General features: G+C 36.4%; 1 protein-coding gene across 1 annotated transcript in view; it reads left to right on the top strand.

Annotated features, from left to right (window-relative positions):
- The window catches only part of man1a1 (mannosidase, alpha, class 1A, member 1), a 94,451-nt gene that overhangs the window by 36,900 nt on the left and 34,781 nt on the right, over window positions 1-22,770 (top strand). The window contains exons 3-4 of the mRNA XM_026260530.1: window positions 877-992; window positions 7,572-7,652. Coding sequence (XP_026116315.1) covers window positions 877-992; window positions 7,572-7,652 — 197 coding nt within the window. The remainder of the gene's footprint in view (window positions 1-876; window positions 993-7,571; window positions 7,653-22,770) is intronic.

Genomic DNA, 22,770 nt, shown 5'->3' with positions numbered 1-22,770 from the left:
GTCGCCCAACCTGCTGCGTACATAATCAGTACAAATGGAAAAACTGCTAGTGAACGTCTTTTGTGTTATTGAGGGGTTGCTCTATTTTACCATATGCAATTGTGTTCCTTCCTGAATTTGTTTCACAACATCACCACCTTAATTGGCTGCATTATTTTTTCTTATTATCATGTTGTTGGAGAACCTTTCTGGGTAATGATTCCTAAAATGGTTGTGTGAATTAACCTGAAATAAGACAGATTGCCTCTGCATTTTGGGGAAAAAATTAACCCTGCAGCTTTAAATTAAAAACCTTGATGTCTCTTTTTTTTCTTTCTTTTTTTTATACTTCTTAATAAAATGTTTTTAAATTATATTAATCTAAAATAAACAATGAATAATAATTGAAAACAATTTAAATATATTTGAATTATAAAAATTTAAATAATAGAAGAATTATAATAATAGAAGAACAGAAGAATAATAGAAGTAGCAATAAATTTTTTACATTTAACAAATAATTTTTCTTAGTAAAATAAAAAATAAAGGTTCTTGCTGCTGCTGCTGCTGATGATGATGATAATAATTTTAATAATACGTATTTAAGAAATTGCAGTAGTTTTATTATAAAGATTTTTTATACTTGTCTTGTGTAAGATCTGTTCATCTTAACCTTGGCTTCCCTTTGAGGGTGTTAACTCGCTAGGTTTTCATTTGTTGTAGCCGTTGTTCGTTTGCTCTCTGCACAGGATTTTCCCTTAGGCAGGGCATTAGTGACCATATCTCAAAGGCTCGAAAGGTCTTTATCATAAAGCTGTTGGTTTATTTCAGCTCTGATCCTAGACGTATCCCCACAGGAAGTTTTCTCAAATGGTTTGTCGTCATATTTATCCACAGGTAGTCTCAAAGGAGCCACCATCGTGGATGCAGTGGACACGCTCTACATTATGGAGATGTATGACGAATTCGAGGCTGCTACCGAGTGGGTGGACAAGAACCTAGACTTTAACATGGTAAGACTCAAGCCTTGTATGCTCATTTTTGGTTTTATCCCTGCAAATACTTATATTCTATAAATGTGACCCTGAATGATACAACAGAATCAGAATAATGACTTTTTGATGAAGCTTTGAGAACTCGTCTATGTTGTCTCCAGTGCTAAAGGAATCAGTCGACCTTAGCTCTTTTGGGGAGATTTTAACATCACTGCATGTTAAGCAAGTCTGTCAGAGTGAGTCTTTCCACATCCGAGCCAACAACAAAAAAAAAAAAAACATCTCAAGACTTGTCTCATTCTTTCTGCCATTTTTCAGACTCCCATTCCCTGAACTTTGTTTGTTAACTCCATGAAGTACAGTAAAGATGTTTTTATGTTCAGTAATGACCATGTTAACATTACTTAAATGAGTGACATTATGAAGAATCATAGCTTTCAGAAGAAATGCAGTGTTTTCAAGTCTCTGCCTGTTATAGTGGTTTGTTCCAGTGCTGATTGTTTTGTGTTCCTGTTACAGTGTAATGCAAAAAGTGTCTGTTATTGATGGATGAGGCCGTTAAAAATTATTTAGACCCGATAACAAATCGTAGCTAGTGTGTGAGCAGACTTGAAGAAAGCAGAACTGTTAAACATTTCACATGCAAAAGAATTAGTGGAAGAAAAAAGGAGGACACAAAAAGGCAGTCAAGATATTTATAGTGTAAAAAAATATATATATATTTATTTCAAATGAATGCTGACCTTTGAAATTTATCCAAGAGTCCTGAAAAATATCAAGCAGCACAATAGTTTTCAACATTTGATATTAAAGGTACCATGGCATGAACATTTCACTGGTATCTTCCCCTTTATGTCGTCATAAGGGGAAAGGTTACTTCCCCTTTCCCTGCTTTGGCCGCCCAAACATTTACATATAATTCAGTCCCAATATCAGCACAGGCAATACACACAGAGTTTAACGATATGGATTCGACAGCACCGCCACAAACAGTGAGTAACAGTGTTCGTTAATGTTCACACAGACTTTTTCTAAATCGTTTAATACTGTTTATGCATCGCTGAATCAAGCCAGTGACTAAACGATCAACTTGACGTTGTTTCTCTTAGTAGCATGAAACAAATCTGTTATTTAAGTTGAACTACAGAGAGCGATCAAAGAATGCCTTTATATTGTTTGGAGCTGTCAATCGCGAGTATATCTGCACACTTGCCCAAACTGCCGTTATAATGAATGACGCTGTTATCTTGCACATCGAAGCTCTTACTGTATTCATGTCGAGACTGTGTTTACTGTTAGTTGTGGCGAAAGCATTTTGTGAGAGAAAACGCATTGCAATGACGAGATTACTGCATTCATGCGATAAACCGAATCTGTCTACTCAGTGCTCACCACTGCAGTGATTCATGTGATGGGAAAAGATCTAAACAATAATTATTTAATCAACACTTCCACGATCCGTTAATCTCGACAACTGTAATAGTAAAAAAAAAAAACGTAGTAAAAGTATTTTCAAAAGGGTAACAGATGTAATGCACATTTCGAATGCAAAGATGTCAGCCAATCACAACAGTTGTGGTTTACTCAGAGTCTCACAGCAGACACGCCCCTTCAAACAGAGCATTCAAGCCAGAGAGCTAAAATCAGGATATAAAAATGCCTTTTATTTCTAAATTTTAAATGTAAAAATCATACTAACAATATAAGTAAACCTCAGGAAACATTATTAAACATTTAACATCATGGGACCTAAGAGATATTACTCTGCAACAAATCAGCACATTAGAATGATTTCTAAAGATCTTGTGCATAAAAATATAAAAATAGGAAAACTTATTTTAATTTTTAATATTTCACAATATTGCTATCTATAATGTAGTAGGGAAACTGAAGGACTTAGAGCAGCATTTGATTAATCGTGAAACATGTGAATAGCAAAAGGGAATCAATAGTGCATGCAGATCAGTCCAGAAATGTTTAAACCAAGTTGGTGAATGAATTAAGACACAACATATGCAGAACAATGTAGACAAAAATAGCTCTTTGTTTGATGTTCGATCGGTTTTCTGCCTCTGTATCGTGAGGTGATTTCATTAGACATTCTGCAGGGGTTTACCGCTAGTTAAGCATCGGAAGTCCTTCAGTACTTCCTGCACCTCAATTTAAGGCAAGAGAGAAGACTGTATCTGGGTCCGAACCTTTAATGAAGAGTGTTAAACAACTTTTAATTGAAAGGCTTTTCCTTCTACCCTCAAGCAATTCCAACAATGAAAGAGTCCACAAAAATCCCCTGTGAAACAGTTATTAATATTCAGCTGGGCTCTGGAATACTAAGCAACCCATTTCTGATGCGCAAAAGCCTCTTGTCTTAGCAGAATAATTGTAGCCATTTGAAGTTTATTCACGTGGCTTCATTTGACTTCCACTATCATCCGATTATCTTTGAGCAGCTAAAAGTTGTTTAGCTGTGTAAGAAAAGGTTATCTGTAAATCGCGCTTGTATTATCATCTAGAGCTCTGTTTCAAAGCAGTTCGAAGGTTTTCCCAAATCTCTTTGGCAACTCATTGATTATTTTTGGGAGATATGATTATTCTTAGTTTATCCTCAGTATTTTAGTTGTTCAGCGTTTTTGGTCTATTGTGTTATTTGTGTATCCTCATTAGCACATTCCCCTTGTTTTACAAGTTCTGATCAGATTGCTTTACAGCGAAATCTGACCCTGGAGCAGAACGGAGGAAGAGAGTCACTTCATTGTATCAACAGTCCTAATCTCTCATCTTTTATGCTGTGGGATTCTTTTATTCCTGTAAAAGCCAGCATCATCGAAGGTCAGATTCACCCGCTGCTGTAAAAGACCCGTTATGTTGCAGTGACCACAAGTCCCAGCTGAACTCGAACCTGAGTGAGATAGCCTTTCAGACGGAGACACTATACCGCTGGTGGATCGAAAAACCTCATCAAAAGCATAAAAATAGAAATCCCTTCCCTTTTTATAAGTCTTAACAATCAGAGATGCGCCATTATATACAGAACCCAAGCACAGTGTGCTTCATTGTGTCCATCTGTTTCCATTCTCTCATCTGAAGTTTGCATTAGAGAGGGACTGATAATTAATGTTACTTATTTATGACTTACATTTTAAATTTATCATTTTTTTATTATTAATGTATTTTTGAATTTAACCAGTATATGTAACCTAAAAAATTTATTAGTAGTAGTTTTTGTTTTTTTTAATGTTTTTGTTGTTGTAATGCATTTTTATCATAGTCTTTTTATTTATTTATTTATTATACAGAATTCCATAATATATAATAATTTCTGTTTACCAGTTATCGGACCACAAAAATAATTTGAATCAGTATTCATCATGACCAAAGCAATTTTGGTTGACTATGTTGTATAGACACAAATGTTGGTTGTCCTGTTTCATACATATATCTATATATTTTGTCCAGCTGATTACTAACAATATCTCTAATGTTTTCAGCTACTTGTAAATCATGAGAAAATCCCATTCTTAACGGTTACATGGGCCGTGCAGTCGCCTATCAATGACGTTAGTTACACTTTGTTACCCGCCTTTACTGATGTAGAAACCACATGACAACAGTGTCGTGGACAAACGCAGAAGTAGCTTCACAACAAACTTCAACTAGAAAGAGATTCCATTCTCGCTTGTGTTTTACTCGACAGGTGAGTTGTTTTGATTCGTATCTTTACAGAAAACGTACGCTATTATAACAATCAACAAGATTAGTATTATGGGGCCTACACACCAAACGCGGGCATTGCATATCTAGACCCGTGCGAGGACACGTCTGATCGCGTCTTTGCATTGACTTTGTATGTAATCTACTCACGCAACTCGTTGAACTCACGTTAAATCCATGATTTATCTTTCCGTCTGATTGATGGCCGTCAGCGGTTGGGTAGAAGATAACAGATCGCATCATTCCACGCTCTTCCTTAGCGTCATCAAACCACGCATTGTTATTGTTTTGGTAGTGTGCCCTCTCGTGGCAGGTCCTACAACCTTTACCTTTAAGTTCAATTGTTTAATATGAATAAAAAGTGCTCATAAATGTCTGCTGTGGTAGTATTCTCAATAGAAGTGTGTTGAGGCTTGGACCCGGAAACAGTGCTTCTTAGTCACCACTTAACAACCGAAAAGTTTGCCAGCTCCCTTAATAATTGCAGAGTTGCAGAGTCAGTGGAGGTTGTGCATCGCTGCTTTTGCCTCATCTATGCCTGATACTCATTGACTTTGTACTGTTCATGTGTGCAAGGAGATCATTTCACAAGATTCTTGTGCACTTGCCCCCTCAGATTTTTGAGCCAAGTGGATTTTGAATGCAGCTTCCACATATATATATATATATATAAAAAAATAATAAATTCTATATTTAATTAAATCACACTGGCATGATTACAACGTTCAGTGTGTCATATCATCAGCTGCTAAATTCAAATATGCGTTCACTGGCTGGTCGCTGAGCCAGAGACAAACGTGTTTTTACAGTTCTGCATTATAAACCAAATCTTATGAATCTGTAAGGTAGTGATTTTAATGGCCATTTTTGAGAGTGCTGTAACTAGAGTAGGCAGTCAGTGAAAAATGTTCTTTGCTCTCGCTGTTATGATTAGTAGCCTTACTTGCAATGTTTTATTCACATTAATTTTCAATGTTAAATTAACATTAATTATAAATGGCATGGCATTATGGCATGACACCCATATGTGTTAAGTAAACAGACAGGTTTTTTCATGCGCCGTTAGGTTACTTTGACCGTTGCCCACTATAGATCAACATAATCTATAAGGTGAGAAGCAAGATATTTCATGAGAATTCAGTTAATGCATTTGGGAATGTTTTGAATAAAAAGGAAAAAATAATAAAACATAAGTGTTGTTGTGGCTGCTGTGTGTCACATGACAGCCAACCCCCCTTCCCCCAAAATTCAGGTCAATTCACGGCCGAGCAAAATAATATTCTCAAGTCCCCCATTAACATGCACAGGAAAGCATTTGTCATGGTCTTTTTGTGCCAGTTTCCGACAGATTCCTATAACCCACAAAAGGGTTGAGTTATCATCTGGAAACATCTGGTGCCCTGTTGTCACTGTAACCATTTAAGCATTGGAGAGGAGGCTATCCATAACACCCCTAGCCATTTCAAGACATCAGCCATTTATCTTGCTCTGAACCGGATATTTACCAATGTGATGCAAAACATTTCTCTATTGTGCCACCTGTGCACTGTTACAAAATTGTTTTGATGGTGCATGATGCCTATGTTAAGCAGTAAGCATGTCATTATTGTTTGGTTGTTTAGAGACACAAATATTTCACCTCATAAACAACCATCATGTTGTGGTCAGACTGTATAACGTCACATGGCAAAGGCTAAGACTTGCGGCTTCATGCCACAGGTTGCACAGTGCCAGATTGCAGTGTCTGAAATATTCATGCAATATTATATAAACCTTTCCAGCTATAACTGCTGCTCTAAGATACTTGGTTGAGTTTAGGGTTGTCTTAACCTCCAGAATCTCATTTTTACAACTTTTAAATATTTTAAAACCGTAGTTCTCATACTTTTAGGATTGATTTAAATTTTTTAATCAAATTAACACTCTTAAAAAAAAATCTAGAATTTTTTTTTAATCAAATATTTAAATTAAAAAATCTTGGTTTATTTTTTTTATTATATAAATGATTTGAGTTTCATTACTACCGTATGTTACCACTATTTGTTTCTTTTCAAATACATTGGATCTTGCCATAGATGCTGTTTTGGCAATAAAATCGTAATCCATAAATCTATTCACAAATTTTGCATCTTAAATGCCTTAAATGTGTATTAAAATTGGAATGAAATATAAGTTAAACTTGTTACTGTATAATTTAATTAAAATCAGTAATTAAATTTACAGTTTGTGTGTGTGTGTGTGTGTGTGTGTGTATGAATATATGAATATATGTATGTGTGAAGATTAAAGTAATAAAATATTAATACTATAAATACGTTTTTATAATGTAAAATTCTGTGTGTCACCTGTCTAAGAGCACTGGTTTAAAACATGTATTTGAAATCGTAATGTCAGATGTAACAGTGCTGAAAGTATTCTCTACTGCAGATAAATGTAAGATAAAAAGTATAACATCAAAAAGGTTTTCTGTTGAAATCTTGGTTATTTTTTTATTATTTAATTATTATTTGAAAGATGGTCTCGGAAGCATCCTCTCTTTATAGCTCTTTATCCTGTGAGTGATGTTTTTGTTCATGTTACATGCACCGTAGGAAACCACCTTAACCCAGCAGTCATGATCCAGATCCGCAGAAAATATCCGCACTCCGATTTCACCCTCCCGTGGGATCTTGTTTGTATCTTTGCCCAATCCCAGCAGAGCTTTATCATCTCTTTTATATTGTTTTCTTTCTTTGTGTTTGGCGAGTGAGGGCAAAGTGTGTTTGTAGTCCGTATTCATTTCCCCCCCATATTTCTACAGTCTGCAGTTCAAGGTGAGCCAGTCACAGTGTTTTTATGAGCTTAAATATTCACCTCTTTTTGTGTTCCTGTGTTTTATTCCCTCAGAATGCCGAAATCTCCGTCTTTGAAGTGAACATCCGTTTTGTTGGAGGCCTGCTATCTGCCTATTATCTCTCAGGCAAAGAGGTATGTAAACCTGGAGTGTACAGATGTTTTTTTTTTTTTTTTACCACACTGAATATGTGCTTATGGCCGAAGGATTTGATATGCAAGCTGGCTATAATTGACATGCTGCCTGAAGGAAGCTGGAAGCTTGTAGCTGGCATTTGTTCTCGGCTCCTACGCTTTTAAAGACACCGTTTCCTTGAATCTCTGCATGAAACGTGTTGGAAATCGGTGACATTTATAGTTGGCAGGACACAATAGACCTCTCAGGAGAGCCACAGGGGCCTCGGGTCTGTCTTCCCGGTGGTCCGACTGTTTGCCTGGACGTTGAGCCAAGTCAAACAAACACACACACACACCATCCCACTTAAAGCTCATTCTGTGATCCCGGCACATCCAGGAAGCTCTGTGCCCACTCTGCTAAATTGAAAGCTTTTTTGAAACCAAAAAGATGTTGGACTCTCAAGCGTGACCTGAAGCACACACACAAAGCCCATTTCAGAGCCTTCATTGAATCAGGCTAATGTAGAACTTTGCTCATATTTCCGATCTCCCCTCCTGTTAATTAGATTTTCCCAGCAGCATCTGGCAGGACGTAAAGGATCTGATTCAAATCAAAAGAGTGGCATTTTCCGCTGATGCTCAGGGCTTTCTCATTGTGTCCTGCAGCAAATGTGCTCTCAGTGATAGTGTAAGCTTTCATTTGTGCGGTTTGTCCGGAGAGGGAACGGATCACTGTGTGAGCTTCATCGGGGATGTACTCGTGTGGTTGTTGATGTAAGGCAGACCCTTCAGCAGAAAAACCATCTCACTTATCCACAGTGACTCTTCATATCACTTATAAAAGTAATTATTCAGCAAAGATGCATTAAATTGATTGAAAGTGACAGGAAAGACATATATAAAGTTACAAAAGATTTCTGTTTTGTATTGATGCTCTTCTTTTGAAACTTCTATTCACCAAATAATTCTGTGATGAATGAGGTTTCCATAAAAGTATTATGCAGCACAACAGTTTTCAACATTTATAATAAGTAATGATTCTTGAGCAGCAAATCAGCATTTTAGAATGATTTCTGAAGGATCATGTGACACTGAAGACCGGAGTAATGATACTGAAAATTCAGCTTTGCATCAAAGGATTAAATTACATTTTAGAATATATTCAAATAGAAAATAGTGATTTTAAATGGTAATAATATACTGTATTTAATACTATTATTTTACAATAATACTGTTTACGCATTTTTGTAAAAAAATAATAATAATAAAAAAATGCAGTCTTGGTAAGCATAAGACTCTTAACTACCATACAGTTTTGAATAGAAATAATATCTGCTTTGCTTTCTTGTCATTGCTCAGGTTTTACAAGAAAGTAATGCACTTTTTGGAATTGAGAAAAACAACTGGATATGTTTTTTTCTTTTTTTTTCTTTTTTTTTTTGATTGGATTTTGCTGCCGTTCTAGTGCAATTATTTCTTGTAAATAGTAAAGTACTATACAGTAGAGGTGGATTTTTACAGTATTGTGCTTTTATCAAGGTATGAGTAATTTTATTTAACATTAACAGTATATATGTATTCCTGTTGCTCAGTGGTAGAGCATTGCGTTTGCAGCGCAAAAGGTTGTGGGTTCAAATCCCAGGGAACACACATACTGGAGAAAAAAAAAATTATAGCCTGCATGGACTGTAACTTGCTTTGGATAAAAGCGCCTGCTAAATGCATAAATGTAAATAGATATATATAAGTATATATAGTTATTTTTGCTTAAAACAAGTAGATCTGGACTTCATGGAGTCCATATTGCTAAATAATTAAGTGAATGAATTTGTGAAATCATCTGAACTTTAATTAGGTTTAGAAATCATTAAAAAAAATTTAAAATACATTTCTTAATTTAATAAAGTTCATTAAATTAGTCACTGTTTGGGCTTTTTGAAGCTTCATTCAAGATAATATTATTTATAACATATTAATAAGTCTCGAATAATGTTTTTCACTAATGCTCTCACCGAAAGCATTCATGCCTGTTGAACGCCAGACAAACCCTACAGCACCATCTCTAAAGTTGACACATTATGCCATCTCATTAATGAGACGTGACCTCTTAATGTCATCCCCCACTGAGATTTCACATGATGGGTTACATAAGATTGGTGTGTGTCGAAACCAAACGCTGTCTGTTGAAGTAAGCAGTTGGTTGTCAAACATCGTTTCAGATAACAGTGGAGGTCTCCGCTATCTCCATTGTTGAGAATACACTAACAGCAATATAAATCTTTGAACACTACATTACTGTGCTCTCAGCAAGACGCAAGCTTGTTTCATCACCGTGTATTGAACCGGTTGAATACAAAGTGGGCAGCACAGAGTCCAGGATTCAAGCACAGAGCTGATGAAAGTCCTTCAGTACAGTAATCTCAGACACTCTGGATAATGAGACGCCCTCCTGCCTACCTTTTGTAATAACGTGTGCCCTGAACTGAGAGATGTTGATTACAGGAGATAGCCTTCAGGTAGCCGCTCACATTGTTAAACCGCAGCAAGAGCTCTTATTAAATGTGTCTGGCTTTAAAATCTCACTGGGCTTTGGAAAATGTAATCTTTTGGAGACCAAAGCCATTATAGGATTCTTCTAACACCGCATGACTAAATCATGACTGAAGGATGATGGCTAATGCATCTGCATAAAGAAGACATATTTAGGTTTCCTTAAGAGGCTTCAGATCAATATAGTCTACTTCTGCCAGGCAACATAGCCATTTCTCATTCCCCTTTTACATATATGCATGCATATATAACATAAAGGATCTGGATGGGTTGAGGTGGTGGACGTGTAAAGCAGTGTGATTTCTTCTCTAGCTGCTGACAGCTTCGGCGGCTTGGCTGGCACTCAAAGCAGGACCGGGCTCTTTGATGAATCTTTCATCGTCTTGAGAGACAGCCTTCATGCAAATACCGCAAACGCTCCGAAGCACGGGTAAAGCAAGCGGCCGCATTCATCAGAAGCTGATGTTGTTTGGTGTGATTTAGTCCTGCGCTGGGTTTACTCTCCTGAATGATGAGAGGATTAATTTCTGGCTGATTTATTCTTACATTATTTACGCGCGGACGGTTTTCCATCATTGAAGTGAGCAGCCTGGGACAGAGCCACCTGTCAGAGCACAGCACTTAACTCTTTAATGGATCACACATCGATTTTCATCTCTTTTTTTTTTTTTTTTTTGGCTCTATAATTCATTTTACATAACCCTTGGCAAGTCCCATCTGTGGTGTAGATTTTTCTATACCTTGACCGAGATCAATGGCTGCGCAAATACTTTATTTCCCTCCAGCTTTATTACAGCTCATGCGTTTTGTCATGGATGACATAAGAATGACTGCTCTTTTCCTTAGTGTCTGCATAATGTAATCCAGTTGTATTTTTATTTGCTTATATTTTTGTAATTTTATATGTATATGAATATGTATATTTATTTTTAGAACATTTTAGATGTATACATTTTTTTACATTTGTATATTGCATAGCAATATTGATGTACGTGTGTGTAGTGGGTTATAGATTTATTAATATTATATTCAATTTTTTACATTTATTTATTTGTGCATGTGCCAGGGTTATTCTATATTAATTTAATTACGTAATTTGTACATTCTTGCATAGACGGTCGCAGTCTGAAGCCCTGAAATGCATAACGCACTGTTCTGAGGGATAGAAATGACACATGCGTAGGTGCTCTTATTGAGTGCGTTTACACTCAAACCATGTGACTAAGCCCTGCTACCTCATTTTAGTTGCCTAGCGAAATTCCAAACAATGGCAATCTGATAAAAGCCGCTCAAGCGACATAATTACATGAAGCTATCACTCAAGATCCACTGTCAGGGCAGAGCAGGATAAATGATACCGTCATTGCTAATGATCATAACATCGGTTTCTTCTCAACTGCTGCTCAGACCTTCCTTGATTCTCTCAGTCTCTCTGCAGTCGTCTCCATATATTCTTTCAGGACGGGATTTAGGGTGGGAAACACGTGTATTCCTCAGTGTTGAGTCTGGAAGACTCAGACGCATCACAACTCATTAGAAATCCGTGGGCTGTTATTTTTCTGGAATTATTAAAAATGCATTTGACTTGTTTACAGTAGGCAAAGGGAATTAATCATCCTCACTCGGTCCACAGCCATTTGTTTTCAGTCAGGAGACATCTTTACTGTAAATACACACGACATTCTTTTGTCGTTCACTAAACGATACTGAAAACGTCGCATGCATCTTTAATGCCGGCATGCTGTGCTGAGTGACATGGCTATTGTGTACCATTCGCGTAATGCCATTTGTCCCGACTACAAAGAGCTCTCTGAGTTGATGCTGCATTTTCAATTGCACTAATTTGCCCATTTCTTGCTTTAATATTTACAGTTTTTTTTTTTTACCTTGATTGAAGTTATGTGGCAATTAACAATCGCCACGCCTGTTGCCAGCTGTGCTGAGTCGCCACAACAGTTTGACTGCAACGAGCAGAGAAATGAAACTTTAGAGAGCGTTGCATAAAGCAACGTTACTTAGCCGTAAACACATCATTTTCTCTTGCTCTGAGGTAAATGAGTTGTTTTTCCACTCGTTCCTGCAAATACCCCAGACGCTCGGCGCATCTACTATTAGCAAGAGATCTTTCCTTCTCTGATAGAGCATGACAAGCAATTTCCTCCATACAATATGGGGCCTTACAACACAGGGCCTCATGTTTGCTTACAAAACATCAAGTTTACTTTATTTCCAGCTTCCAGCTGGGACCAGTCAGGCGTAAACTGCGACACAGTTACCCAGTGTATATTTTAGATCAGGAATAAGTCTTCAGATGGTTGCACGTGGCCCTAAAATGCCTCTCGCATTAAGCTCAGAAATGCGAGTGCAGGTGATAAGTGGTGATAAGTGCAGGTATTCAGGTCTGTGATCTCGATCCATCTCTCTACTGGCCACTTTTGACAGGGTGCATTAGATGTAGAAGTGCAAAAAGCTCCAGCTGTCACTTATCTCTCGGTTTCAGCACTTCCGTCTCAACCGTAACTCCACTAGATCTCACATCGCCCCTTCATGCATCGCTTTGCTGTTTAGAACATCCAGATGGAATAAGATATATTTTAAAGCAAAATCAACTAGTCTTAAATATTCTTCATACTTTCTTGAAGCCATACTTGCACCCAGACTTGATTGACATGGAGGATAAACGGTGGATTGTGTTGTAAGTGTTGTGTTAAGATTCACAAGCCTGTTTGTCCAGTCGTGTGTATTCAGGGATGGCTCTTATACTTTTTTGACCTGCATCCTCCAGCATGGCAAGAATTAGCTCAGGTGGAGGTCAATTTACAAATGTCATGTTTTTCTCATGACTCATGCTGACTAGTTCAAACAGACTTGCAAACAAAAGAAATTCCTAACAAACATATATTACACCACATTACATTTATATTGTTATATTATATCAGATTAGATATTGTGACTCGATATTATGATATTACACTGACGTAATAATTATTCATCTAATAATTTGTATTGATGTAATTATTTTGTTTTATACATTGACTTTCATGTTTTCAGGTTGGCAGTCAGCACTATTTCTTTTCACTTTACTTTTATTTTATATTATTTAGATTTGATTTTATTATTTATTATTCTGTTAACTAACTTACATTGTATTATATGTATTATACTCTATGATATTATATTGAAAAGTATTGACGTAAACCTTTTATTTTATGCATAATGATTTTCAGGATTTCACATTGACAGTCACAACACTAGATTTATTTTTATTTTCTATTTAGATTTTATTGATTAATTTTATTCAAAAATAAACAATTTATATTATATCAGATGTTGTTAGATTATATATTAGATATTATCTAACTGACTATTTTAAAATGATTTGTATTACATGAATATAATAAAAACAATAATAATAATATAAAACAATTTTATATATATATATATATATATATATATATATATATATATATATATATATATATATATATATATATATATATATATATATATATATATATATATAATTTTTTTTTTTTTGATGAATTATTTTGTGTATCTATGCAAGAACCTGAAATATTGATGTAATTTAGTTTTTTTTTTTTTTATCACATCAATGAGAATTTCAGACAGGCTGGTAAAATAGTGCTTTCGTAAATCCCTCTTGACTTAAACTGACCCGACTCTTTCCACAACTTCATAATAGATCTTACACATTCCTGTCTGTCCGTCAGAACTTCTGCTGGTGTGTCAGTACTGCTTATATCTTCAGCTCTGCACTCCCTGCATCTTCATATCCCGTCACGTGGCACCAGCGCGTGCATGTTGATTTCTAATTGTGGCAGAAGAGTGTGAATTGTTAAGGAGAGCGGAGCACCACTTGAGGTTTAATCAGGTAATAACCAGGTACGTCAGAGTGTTTCACCCACATAATGGCCTGTTTGTGTTGTTAATGTTGTGCGCTTGGACTGGTTGAGCAGTTAATCAGTCTTCTAGCAGATACCGATGTTCTTTGGCAGACTCAGCCAATTACATGAATTTTTTGTACATTTGCACGGATGACTCACTGCTCCCCCTCTCTCATGGCCTTCTGGTCCCCAGCGGACCAGCTTTTCCTACTATTAAGAGCAAGGCCAATTTATCTCCCATCCCTTAAGTCCCTTCCTTCAAATTCAACTCTGTGTTTTCACATTTCAGAAATGTAAAACAGCAGCCATACATAAAGAATATGATGTTTCTTTCAACATACAGAGTGCTGTGAAAACGTATTAGACAAAAATGGTCTATTTTTTATGAATTATACAGTTCAGAACAGGCCTGGCTTAGAGAGAAGAAAGAACAGGCAGAGGTCTCGGGAGGAAGCTTGTGTTTCTATCTGTCTCTGGTAAACTTGCAGGGCTATCAGCACTGAGAGACGTGCTGCAAAACACAAGATGAAGAGATCCTTCACTGGCCTCCCTGGACTTCATCAGATTGCAGTCTCATCAGGTTTCCATAGGCTACAGTATGTAAGCCATGGGAATTTCTAATTAGGTTTCCTGTCAATGTTAAATGGTACTGATTTAAAAAAAAGTTTTTTTGTTTTTTTTTTTCAGAATTTTTACTGGCTGGTTTTATATCAAACTATTCAGATTGATTTGTTATGCCATTGGTGTAATTTTTCATTCACAGTCTTCAGAAACAACAAATCACAGCTGTTTCAAGAGAATTCAGTGCATATATTATGATTAAATGATGTTTACAAATGTGCCAAATGCATTACCTTTCAAAAGTTTGAGTTCAGGAAGTTTTTTTTTTTTTCTTTATTGGAAGGAAACATACTTTTATTCAGCCAGAATGCATTAAATTGATAAAAAGTGACAGTAAAGACATTTAAAATGTTACAAAAGCACAAATATAATAATAATAAAATTAATGTGTACCAAATCATCACATTATCAATATTGATTCTTAAATTTCAAAATCCGTCTTTTAGTCTATGCTGTTTCAGTTATTCACATTCACTAGACATTTGTATGGTGCGCTTCCCAGTCAGCTTTGTGTTTTTGTTACTTTTTTCTTTTGATTAGAAACAAAGTCTCATCTTTCTAATTCATCATGGTGTTTATTTCATGCACGTCATTCAGTGTCCACAGCTTGCTTGTTTGTTAGAGAGATTAATTCTAGAGAAGAGTTTTTGCTAAATATATGCACTATATGTCTTGATCCATCAAGACGGCGCTGCAAATGTTTGTTTGTTCTGTGTTTAGTCATTCTTCTGTTTTACCTGTCATTTAGCTGTGATAGATTTATTTTATCCCAAAGTATTTTAAAATACAATTCAATTTCAGCAGTTAAAGTAATATTTCACAATGTTAATGTTTTACGCTCTTTTTAGGTGAGCTTTAAAGATTCACAAAAAAACATCTCGCAGGTATAGGCTGGGAGTCAAAGTTCTGTGTTTAAAGAACCTTCCGTAACTAAAATCTCAATTTAGACAAGACCTGTTGTTCTTATGTTCAGATCACAACCATACAATTCAGGGCTGATTAGGCAGTTAATGTAAAATGGGCTAAATGTAAGCTTGCCCCAGGGAAAAGCTCTTCATATTACCCAGTAATCACTGGAAAACTTTATTGACTGATACTAGAGAAAGAAAACGCTACAGCTCTCTAAATAACTACGAGAAACATTATGAACACTGCGTGTGTCAGAGCATTAAAACCAAAAATCCATTATCTTGACAAATGGAGCTAGTTTCGGCGAGGGGAAATGAAGGCCTGCTTCATCTGCATGCTCTAATTATTCCAAGTGGTTTATATGAAATAACAGTCCTTCGTTTACCCTTTCCACAAATTGCTTGTCCGTCAAGTCGATTGACCTCTAAGTCTTTGTGTTGATAAGGGCAAAATTTGCATTGGCAAATCTGTTCTTGCATCTGGCCCCTTCAGTTTTGTACGAGAAACGGCCCGGCTTAGACTAGTAAATGAGTCATTCCTATTGGGTCGAACCTTTGTTGATTTAGTTATAGCTTATATTTTTAATTTTCTCTAGTTTTCTTCATGTAACATTATTATCGTGTTTCAGCTCTACCAGCGGCAGCTTTGGGGTTTAAGGTCAGGCCCAGCTGCTGAGACAGACCATCGGAGGAACTAGACTCATTTCAGCCCTCACAACAGAGCTGGACGGAGCTCAAACGAGCTTCACTAATCTGCAATTTCACACTATATCGCCAACGACATGAAAGCAATCAGAAATAATTGGCCACTTGCCGCTTTTGAATTCCTTTCCGCCATGTTGATGTTTTTGAGCTTGGGTTTTTTTAGGACGTTTTGGACGGCGCATAAATTCTGATTGCTCCCTGACTCTTCCAACCTGTTGCCGTCCCGGGTTGCTTGCAAATGTGCAGCTCTGGCACTGGCCGCAGAGGAAGTTGTGAGGTTGAAGAGGTTTTCATACAGATCATTTGGCCCGACTCTCCTCCCTCAGCAGGTGTCTGATTGGACATGAGCCGGCGCTCTTTGAGGCGGAGAAGTGAATTGTTTGCAGTTGGCCAAATCTCTAATTTGAACATGCCGAATCTGGTCCTCGCGCTTCATAGGTTTTTTTGGGGGTTGTTTTGGCCTCTTATTGGATTTTATACATGGTGCACTGCTTAGATTTGCCCCCTCAGTCTTGGCACTGGTGTCAGTTTTGGTTTTGGTGAAGATGACTTCACAGACATGATCAACAATGCAAGTCTATGTCTGTGTCTGACCATTACGGTCTTGCCTCGCCGTGTCAACTTTTCATCTTTTAATAACAAAACCTTTAATTAATGTCAAAAATTCGGCTTTTAGACACACATGAAGGTGCTTTGCTTCCTTTTTCCATTCAGGTGTTTTCTGCTGGCCATTTATTCCTGAAGTCACATAATTGGATTTCCAATCTCAGGCTGTTTAGAAGCCACTAGCGTCTCCAGCGTTAACAGGCCATGGTATTTTCAGATGCACTGTGCCGTATTTAGGTTAAGCATGATTACGGTTACAATCTGTTTGTTAGAAGCACTTGAAGCCCAAACCTCGGTTTGTCTGTGAAATCTTGCACATTACTTTGAATTCCTTCCATTCGCCAGGAACACAACTCCCCTTGTTTGCATCCCACTCGACTTTTCGCACCACGGGATACCCTGACAAGGTGAAAATTGGTTTATGTGAAAGGGTTCACACATCGGTGGAAGTTTGGGAAGGATTATCACAGCTTGATCAGGTTTAAGAACAGATCTTCATAGGTTTGTTGGCAGGTCCTGTAGCTCTGTTACCACAAGGATGTCTTTACACCTTCACAGGCTGCAGACTTCAGACATTGATTTTTGATCCCTTATGTAATTCTTCAATTCTTCAATGTCAACTTTAGTTTATTCTAGGCCCCTTCTTCCCATCAGCGTTTGCATTATTTTACTTGGCAAATGAATTGTTTGAATAACCAAGTGAGGCTGTTTTGTTTGTTACAGTTCATTGACTATTGTAGTTTTAGACACCTGAGGAAATAAATAGCCCTCCAGCCACTGAGTAACAGCTCAGATTTCTTTGTTTTGGCACAGTTCAGCAGCACGGTACAACCTTTTTTTTTTCTTTTTTCTTTTACTTAAGTAAATTGCATAGTGAGGTTTTAATTTTGATAGGTTTGTTCAGCAAGGATGCATTCTTTCTATTAAAAAAAAAAATCCTAAAGGGAGTTTCCCTTCACAGTTTCCACAAATATTTTCAACATTGATTATGATGGGAAATGTTTTTTCACTGAATTTATATGTTACAATTCAGTAAAATAGCAATATTGTGAAATATGATTGCAATTTCAAACAATTTACTTGTTTTTGTCTGAAAGTCAGTGTTCAGTTTGCAGGTTTCACTCTCCCTGTAGTCTTCGTCACTTCGTGGTGTGACGAAAATGTATGTTTATATGTTTTTCAGCCAAGAGCATCCAGAGTTTTCATTTCAGTTTCATTTCAGTGCATCAGTGCAAGTAATTAATTCCTGTGATGAAAAAGCATCATTACTCCAGTCAGTCAAGTTGCAAAGTGGACAAGCTTTAAACCAATATTCAGAAGTCCTGATCTGTGGGACTATAACGAAAAGTGAAAAAGTGTGAAAGTGAAAAAAAGTGAAATTGACATTCAGCCAAGTATGGTGACCCATACTCAGAATTTGTGCTCTGCATGTAACCCATCTGAAGTGCACACACACAGAGCAGTGAATACACACACACACACACTGTGAACACACACCCGGAGCAGTGGGCAGCCATTTATGCTGCGGCACTCGGGGAGCAGTTGGGGGTTGGATGCCTTGCTCAAAGGCACCTAAGTCGTGGTATTGAAGGTGGAGAGAGAACTGTACATGCACTCCCTCCACCCACAATTCCTGCCGGCCCGAGGCTCGAACTAACAACCTTTCGATTGCGACTCCGAGTCTCTAACCATCATGCCACGACTTCCCCAAGTCCAAGACCAGGCATGCTTGGGGAAAACCCTGTGAAAAAGCGTCACGTTGTGTTGCAGTCCAATGACCTGTTGTTTGTCAGGTTCATGTATTTATGTATTTAGGAGTGACTCAAAGGTCTGTTTGTATTAGTGCAGTAAACCCTGCTCTCAGATTGTATGAAATAGCAATATACCTTAAAAAGAATGTGCTTCTTTACACCTTAAAATAAAATCTTGATGTATTAAATATTTTTTTCCAGGAAGTGGCTGAACTTGAAGTGTATCCGCTAGGGCACGCTGACACAAAGGCTGATATGTTTGATAGAATCACTCTGCTCCAGTTCCCTCATTTTCTTTTGGCTGTTGTGAGTTCTTTAAAGGTTAAGGTCTCCGCTGAAACGCACTGTGAGAGCTTCTACTTGACAGCGGGTTTTATTTTGCCACTCTCATTTAGAGCCCAACGCAATAGCGGTCTCTTCTGCCTCTCCAGAAAGGTCACCAACTTGCATCATCAGATTTAGCATAGCTCCCGTCTTAATTTTGAATGCAGCATAGTCTATTATGTCAAGAAATAAAAGAGCATTTCAATTTTAGACTTTGTTTGTTTGTGTGGTGTTTTTTTTTTTTTTTTTTTTTTTTTCTCTGTGCAGGTTCAGAATATTTATTGATAGTCCAGAGTTGTTTTGCACGGTATATGTGATTTGCAAAGATGTGGAATCACCACAGATGCTTCTGAATCACAGCAATAAAAATATATCCTATTTTATGAGCTTAAAATCAGATTTTTTGTTTAACAGATCCTAAGGAATGAATGGTGCTAAGCTAAACGCTAGCATAGTGGTGCCGCGTGCTACAGCGATTGAGTACATGAGCTGAGACGGGAGAGGTACATATCAACTCATCTAAGTTGAGGGAAGAACATAGTGCAATATGGAAAAATGGTGGAGTTTTCCTTTAATGGTCTGTGTAGTGTGAAATAAAACACGCATCTTTTCATAGGGCTGTGTTCAGTATATGAAAGCAAAAAACAACTAGCATGAACATTGTTGTATGATTCATAAACAAATGACTCTTTCGAAAAGAGAATCGGTCAAACAGAATCCAAATGTCCAGTTATCTGTTTCAGTCACACCTTCGTTCACACATTTATCTTGTCCAGACAAAATAAATAGCAAATGCTTTCGTTGACGTGTCTTTTCACAGTGTTTTGACTGGTGTCCATAAAGCAGTGCTTCCTTTCTTCTTGTCGCTGAGTGTCTCCTACTATCTGATCTCGGTGTTTTCAGACCACTTTATCAGCTTGTGAGAGTGAGCCAAGTGTGCCTTTTGTGAAAGCCTTTGGGTGAAGGTCAGCAAATGATGCTATCTTTCGTTCCGTTGGGATTGTGTGCTTTATCTCAGTAAAACAGTAAAATTGTGAAATATTAATACAGTTTGAAATATTAAAATATTTGTAACAATTAAAAAAAAGTATTTGAATATTTTTTACAGTGTAATTTATTCCAAAGTTGACTCTTGATACTTTGTAAATTATTCCAATATGCTGATTTGATACTGGAGAAACATTTCTTATTATCAATGACCGAAAACAGTTGTGCGGTTTAATGTTTTTGTGTAAAAGCGGATACATTTTTCAGGATTATTTGATGAATAGAAAAATAATTCATAAATTCATAAACTCTTCTCTAAATAATGCATAAATTATATGAAAAAATTAAGAATTTATGAATACATTTATTTTTTAAACCAAAATATTTAGAAACATAATTGTCTTTACTTTTTCTTTAAAAAAAAATGACTTACCCCAAATTTTTCAACAGAAGTGCATATGACTATATTTTTATTGATGTATTTACAACCACAATAAGATTGTCAGAATACCAGAATTTTAGATTTCAACAAGTACAATTTTATCGTTCTCAATAGTAATTTTTATATCACAAATATGCTATTGCACACACACAAGTTAAATATAAACATAAGGATTAGCAAATGTAAAAATGCTTTTTAAGTATTAAGTAAACAACGTTTACAAGTGATCAAGTTTTCTCAAGTCCTTGATTTATGTAAACAGTCAGGAGAGATGGAGGAAAGATGAAATTATAAGCAATAAGAAGAGAGCACCTGTTTGACCTCATTTAAAAATGCAATTTCACACTCTAGACACAACTGGCTCAGTTTACAGGAACAGATCAAGTGTTTGTCAGTTCCCATCTTGCAGTCAGATCAGCATTGTTTTCATATGCACCTTGTCAAAGTACTGATTCTTGACAACCCTATTCTTCAGTTTGGCTGTGGTCTGTGAAATCACACCAGTGCTTCCTGTTCTTCCTTTGATATGTCACAAAATGACATTCAGGGTCAGTGTGGCTTCACGTTCTCACTAAATCTGCTTTATCAGTGAGCACAGGTGCGTCCCTGTGGCCCATTTCATCCCAATGCTGAAAGCCTGTTCCCCATCTATCTCTCGTGCCTGTCATCTCATGCCATCCATCTTGTCTTTTCAACCAGCCCCTCATTTTCATCTGAATGGCTACGGTATGACTACACTGTTTATCATTTCCAGACATGCCCTTGACAACTAAATGTTGGTGCAGACATCACAGAGATGTTTTCTGGCACATTTTAGCTTACTGGTATTGTTAAGCTTGAATTTTTTGTTGTAAGTAGAATCCCCCCCTCTTCTTCTTTTGATATGATGTGTCACAATGTCAAGGCTGATTCAGTGTGTCTGAACGCAGAGACTTCAGTGTCGTATGCCGCTGATAAATTCTGCTTCCATTCCGCCAGTCCGCCTATTCATCCCTGTTGTATTATAAGCACAATGGCCCCATGTTACTATATATCTGTCCTATTAAAAAGATACCTGCTCCACCTTAGAGGAATCAATTATTCCTGTCTGTCACACAGCTGTACATGTCTGGCAGACAAACTCTGGCATTGAAGCAGAATTAATTCATTAGGGAGAAACGCACCAGCCAGCAGATACACAATTATGTCGGCGGATCTCTGTTGCGTTCCTTATCAGATTGAATAAGGTTGGAAAAGGTGAGGTTTGGGTCCGTATTACATCATGCAAAATTCAAGAAACAGTGTAAAAGCAACCGCTGCTTTAACACTGACAGTGATTCTACTGTGTAACAGAACTGCAGTCATGTTTGGAAATAAAGTGACTATTTCTCCTAATAATTGCTATTGCTAAATTATAACTTGATCATCATGAAATCTACACTACTTTTTTGTTTATTTTTTTTTACTGATACTTTTATTCCACAAGGATGCATTAAAATATGTTAGGGAGGATAATTACTATGGTGTGATAAATATTAATTTCAAATAAATATAACCATTAACAAAAATATTAAGCAACAATATTAAGTTAAAATATTAAGTTTTCAACATAGATTTTTTTATTTATATATAAATTGTGTGTGTGTGTGTGTGTGTGTGTATATATGTATATATGTATATATGTGTGTGTGTGTATATATATATATATATATATATATATATATATATAATTTAGATTTTCAATAACAGGAATAAATTATATTTTAAACATACTTTAAAATGTAAAACCATTCTTTTAACATTTCACAATTTTACTGTAATTGCTATAAAATAAATATAGCCTTGGGGATCATTCGAAAATTAAAGAAAAAAGAAAACATCTTAATTTTTAAATGTTATTAGCAGCATCTTAAATTGACTAATTTTCAGACATTTCTATCCACAATTTGGATAATCGGATTATCATTTTCATATTAGATAATCAAACTTTCCATAAATATTAGGTCTCCTTATGCTAGTAAATTTGCAGATTTGCATGACTGTAAATAGAAAAATTGCTGTCAAATTTTACCCCCCCCCCCCCCCAAAAAAAAAGACAATCACTCAGAAATTGCTAGTTATTTTCGCAAGAAAACGGATTGCAAGTAACATGAATTAAACATGAAATTTTGAAGTAGAGCAAAATAGCATTTTCTTATAAAGCATGCTACAATGTTGTATTACAACTTGTGCATTTTGTTTGCCATGTTTACAGTGTGAATTTTATAATTATAAAGGCTAAAACTACACACTGCATCGTGTTCATGTTGATGTTCAAGAAACCGCAGTTAGAGATCTCTATTATCCATCTGGATTGTA

This window comes from Carassius auratus, unplaced genomic scaffold (assembly GCF_003368295.1).
Source record: "Carassius auratus strain Wakin unplaced genomic scaffold, ASM336829v1 scaf_tig00215530, whole genome shotgun sequence".
Classification (NCBI taxonomy): Eukaryota; Metazoa; Chordata; class Actinopteri; order Cypriniformes; family Cyprinidae; genus Carassius; species Carassius auratus.
Note: the sequence above shows the minus strand (reverse complement) of the source record. Positions and strands in the feature narration are given on the sequence as shown.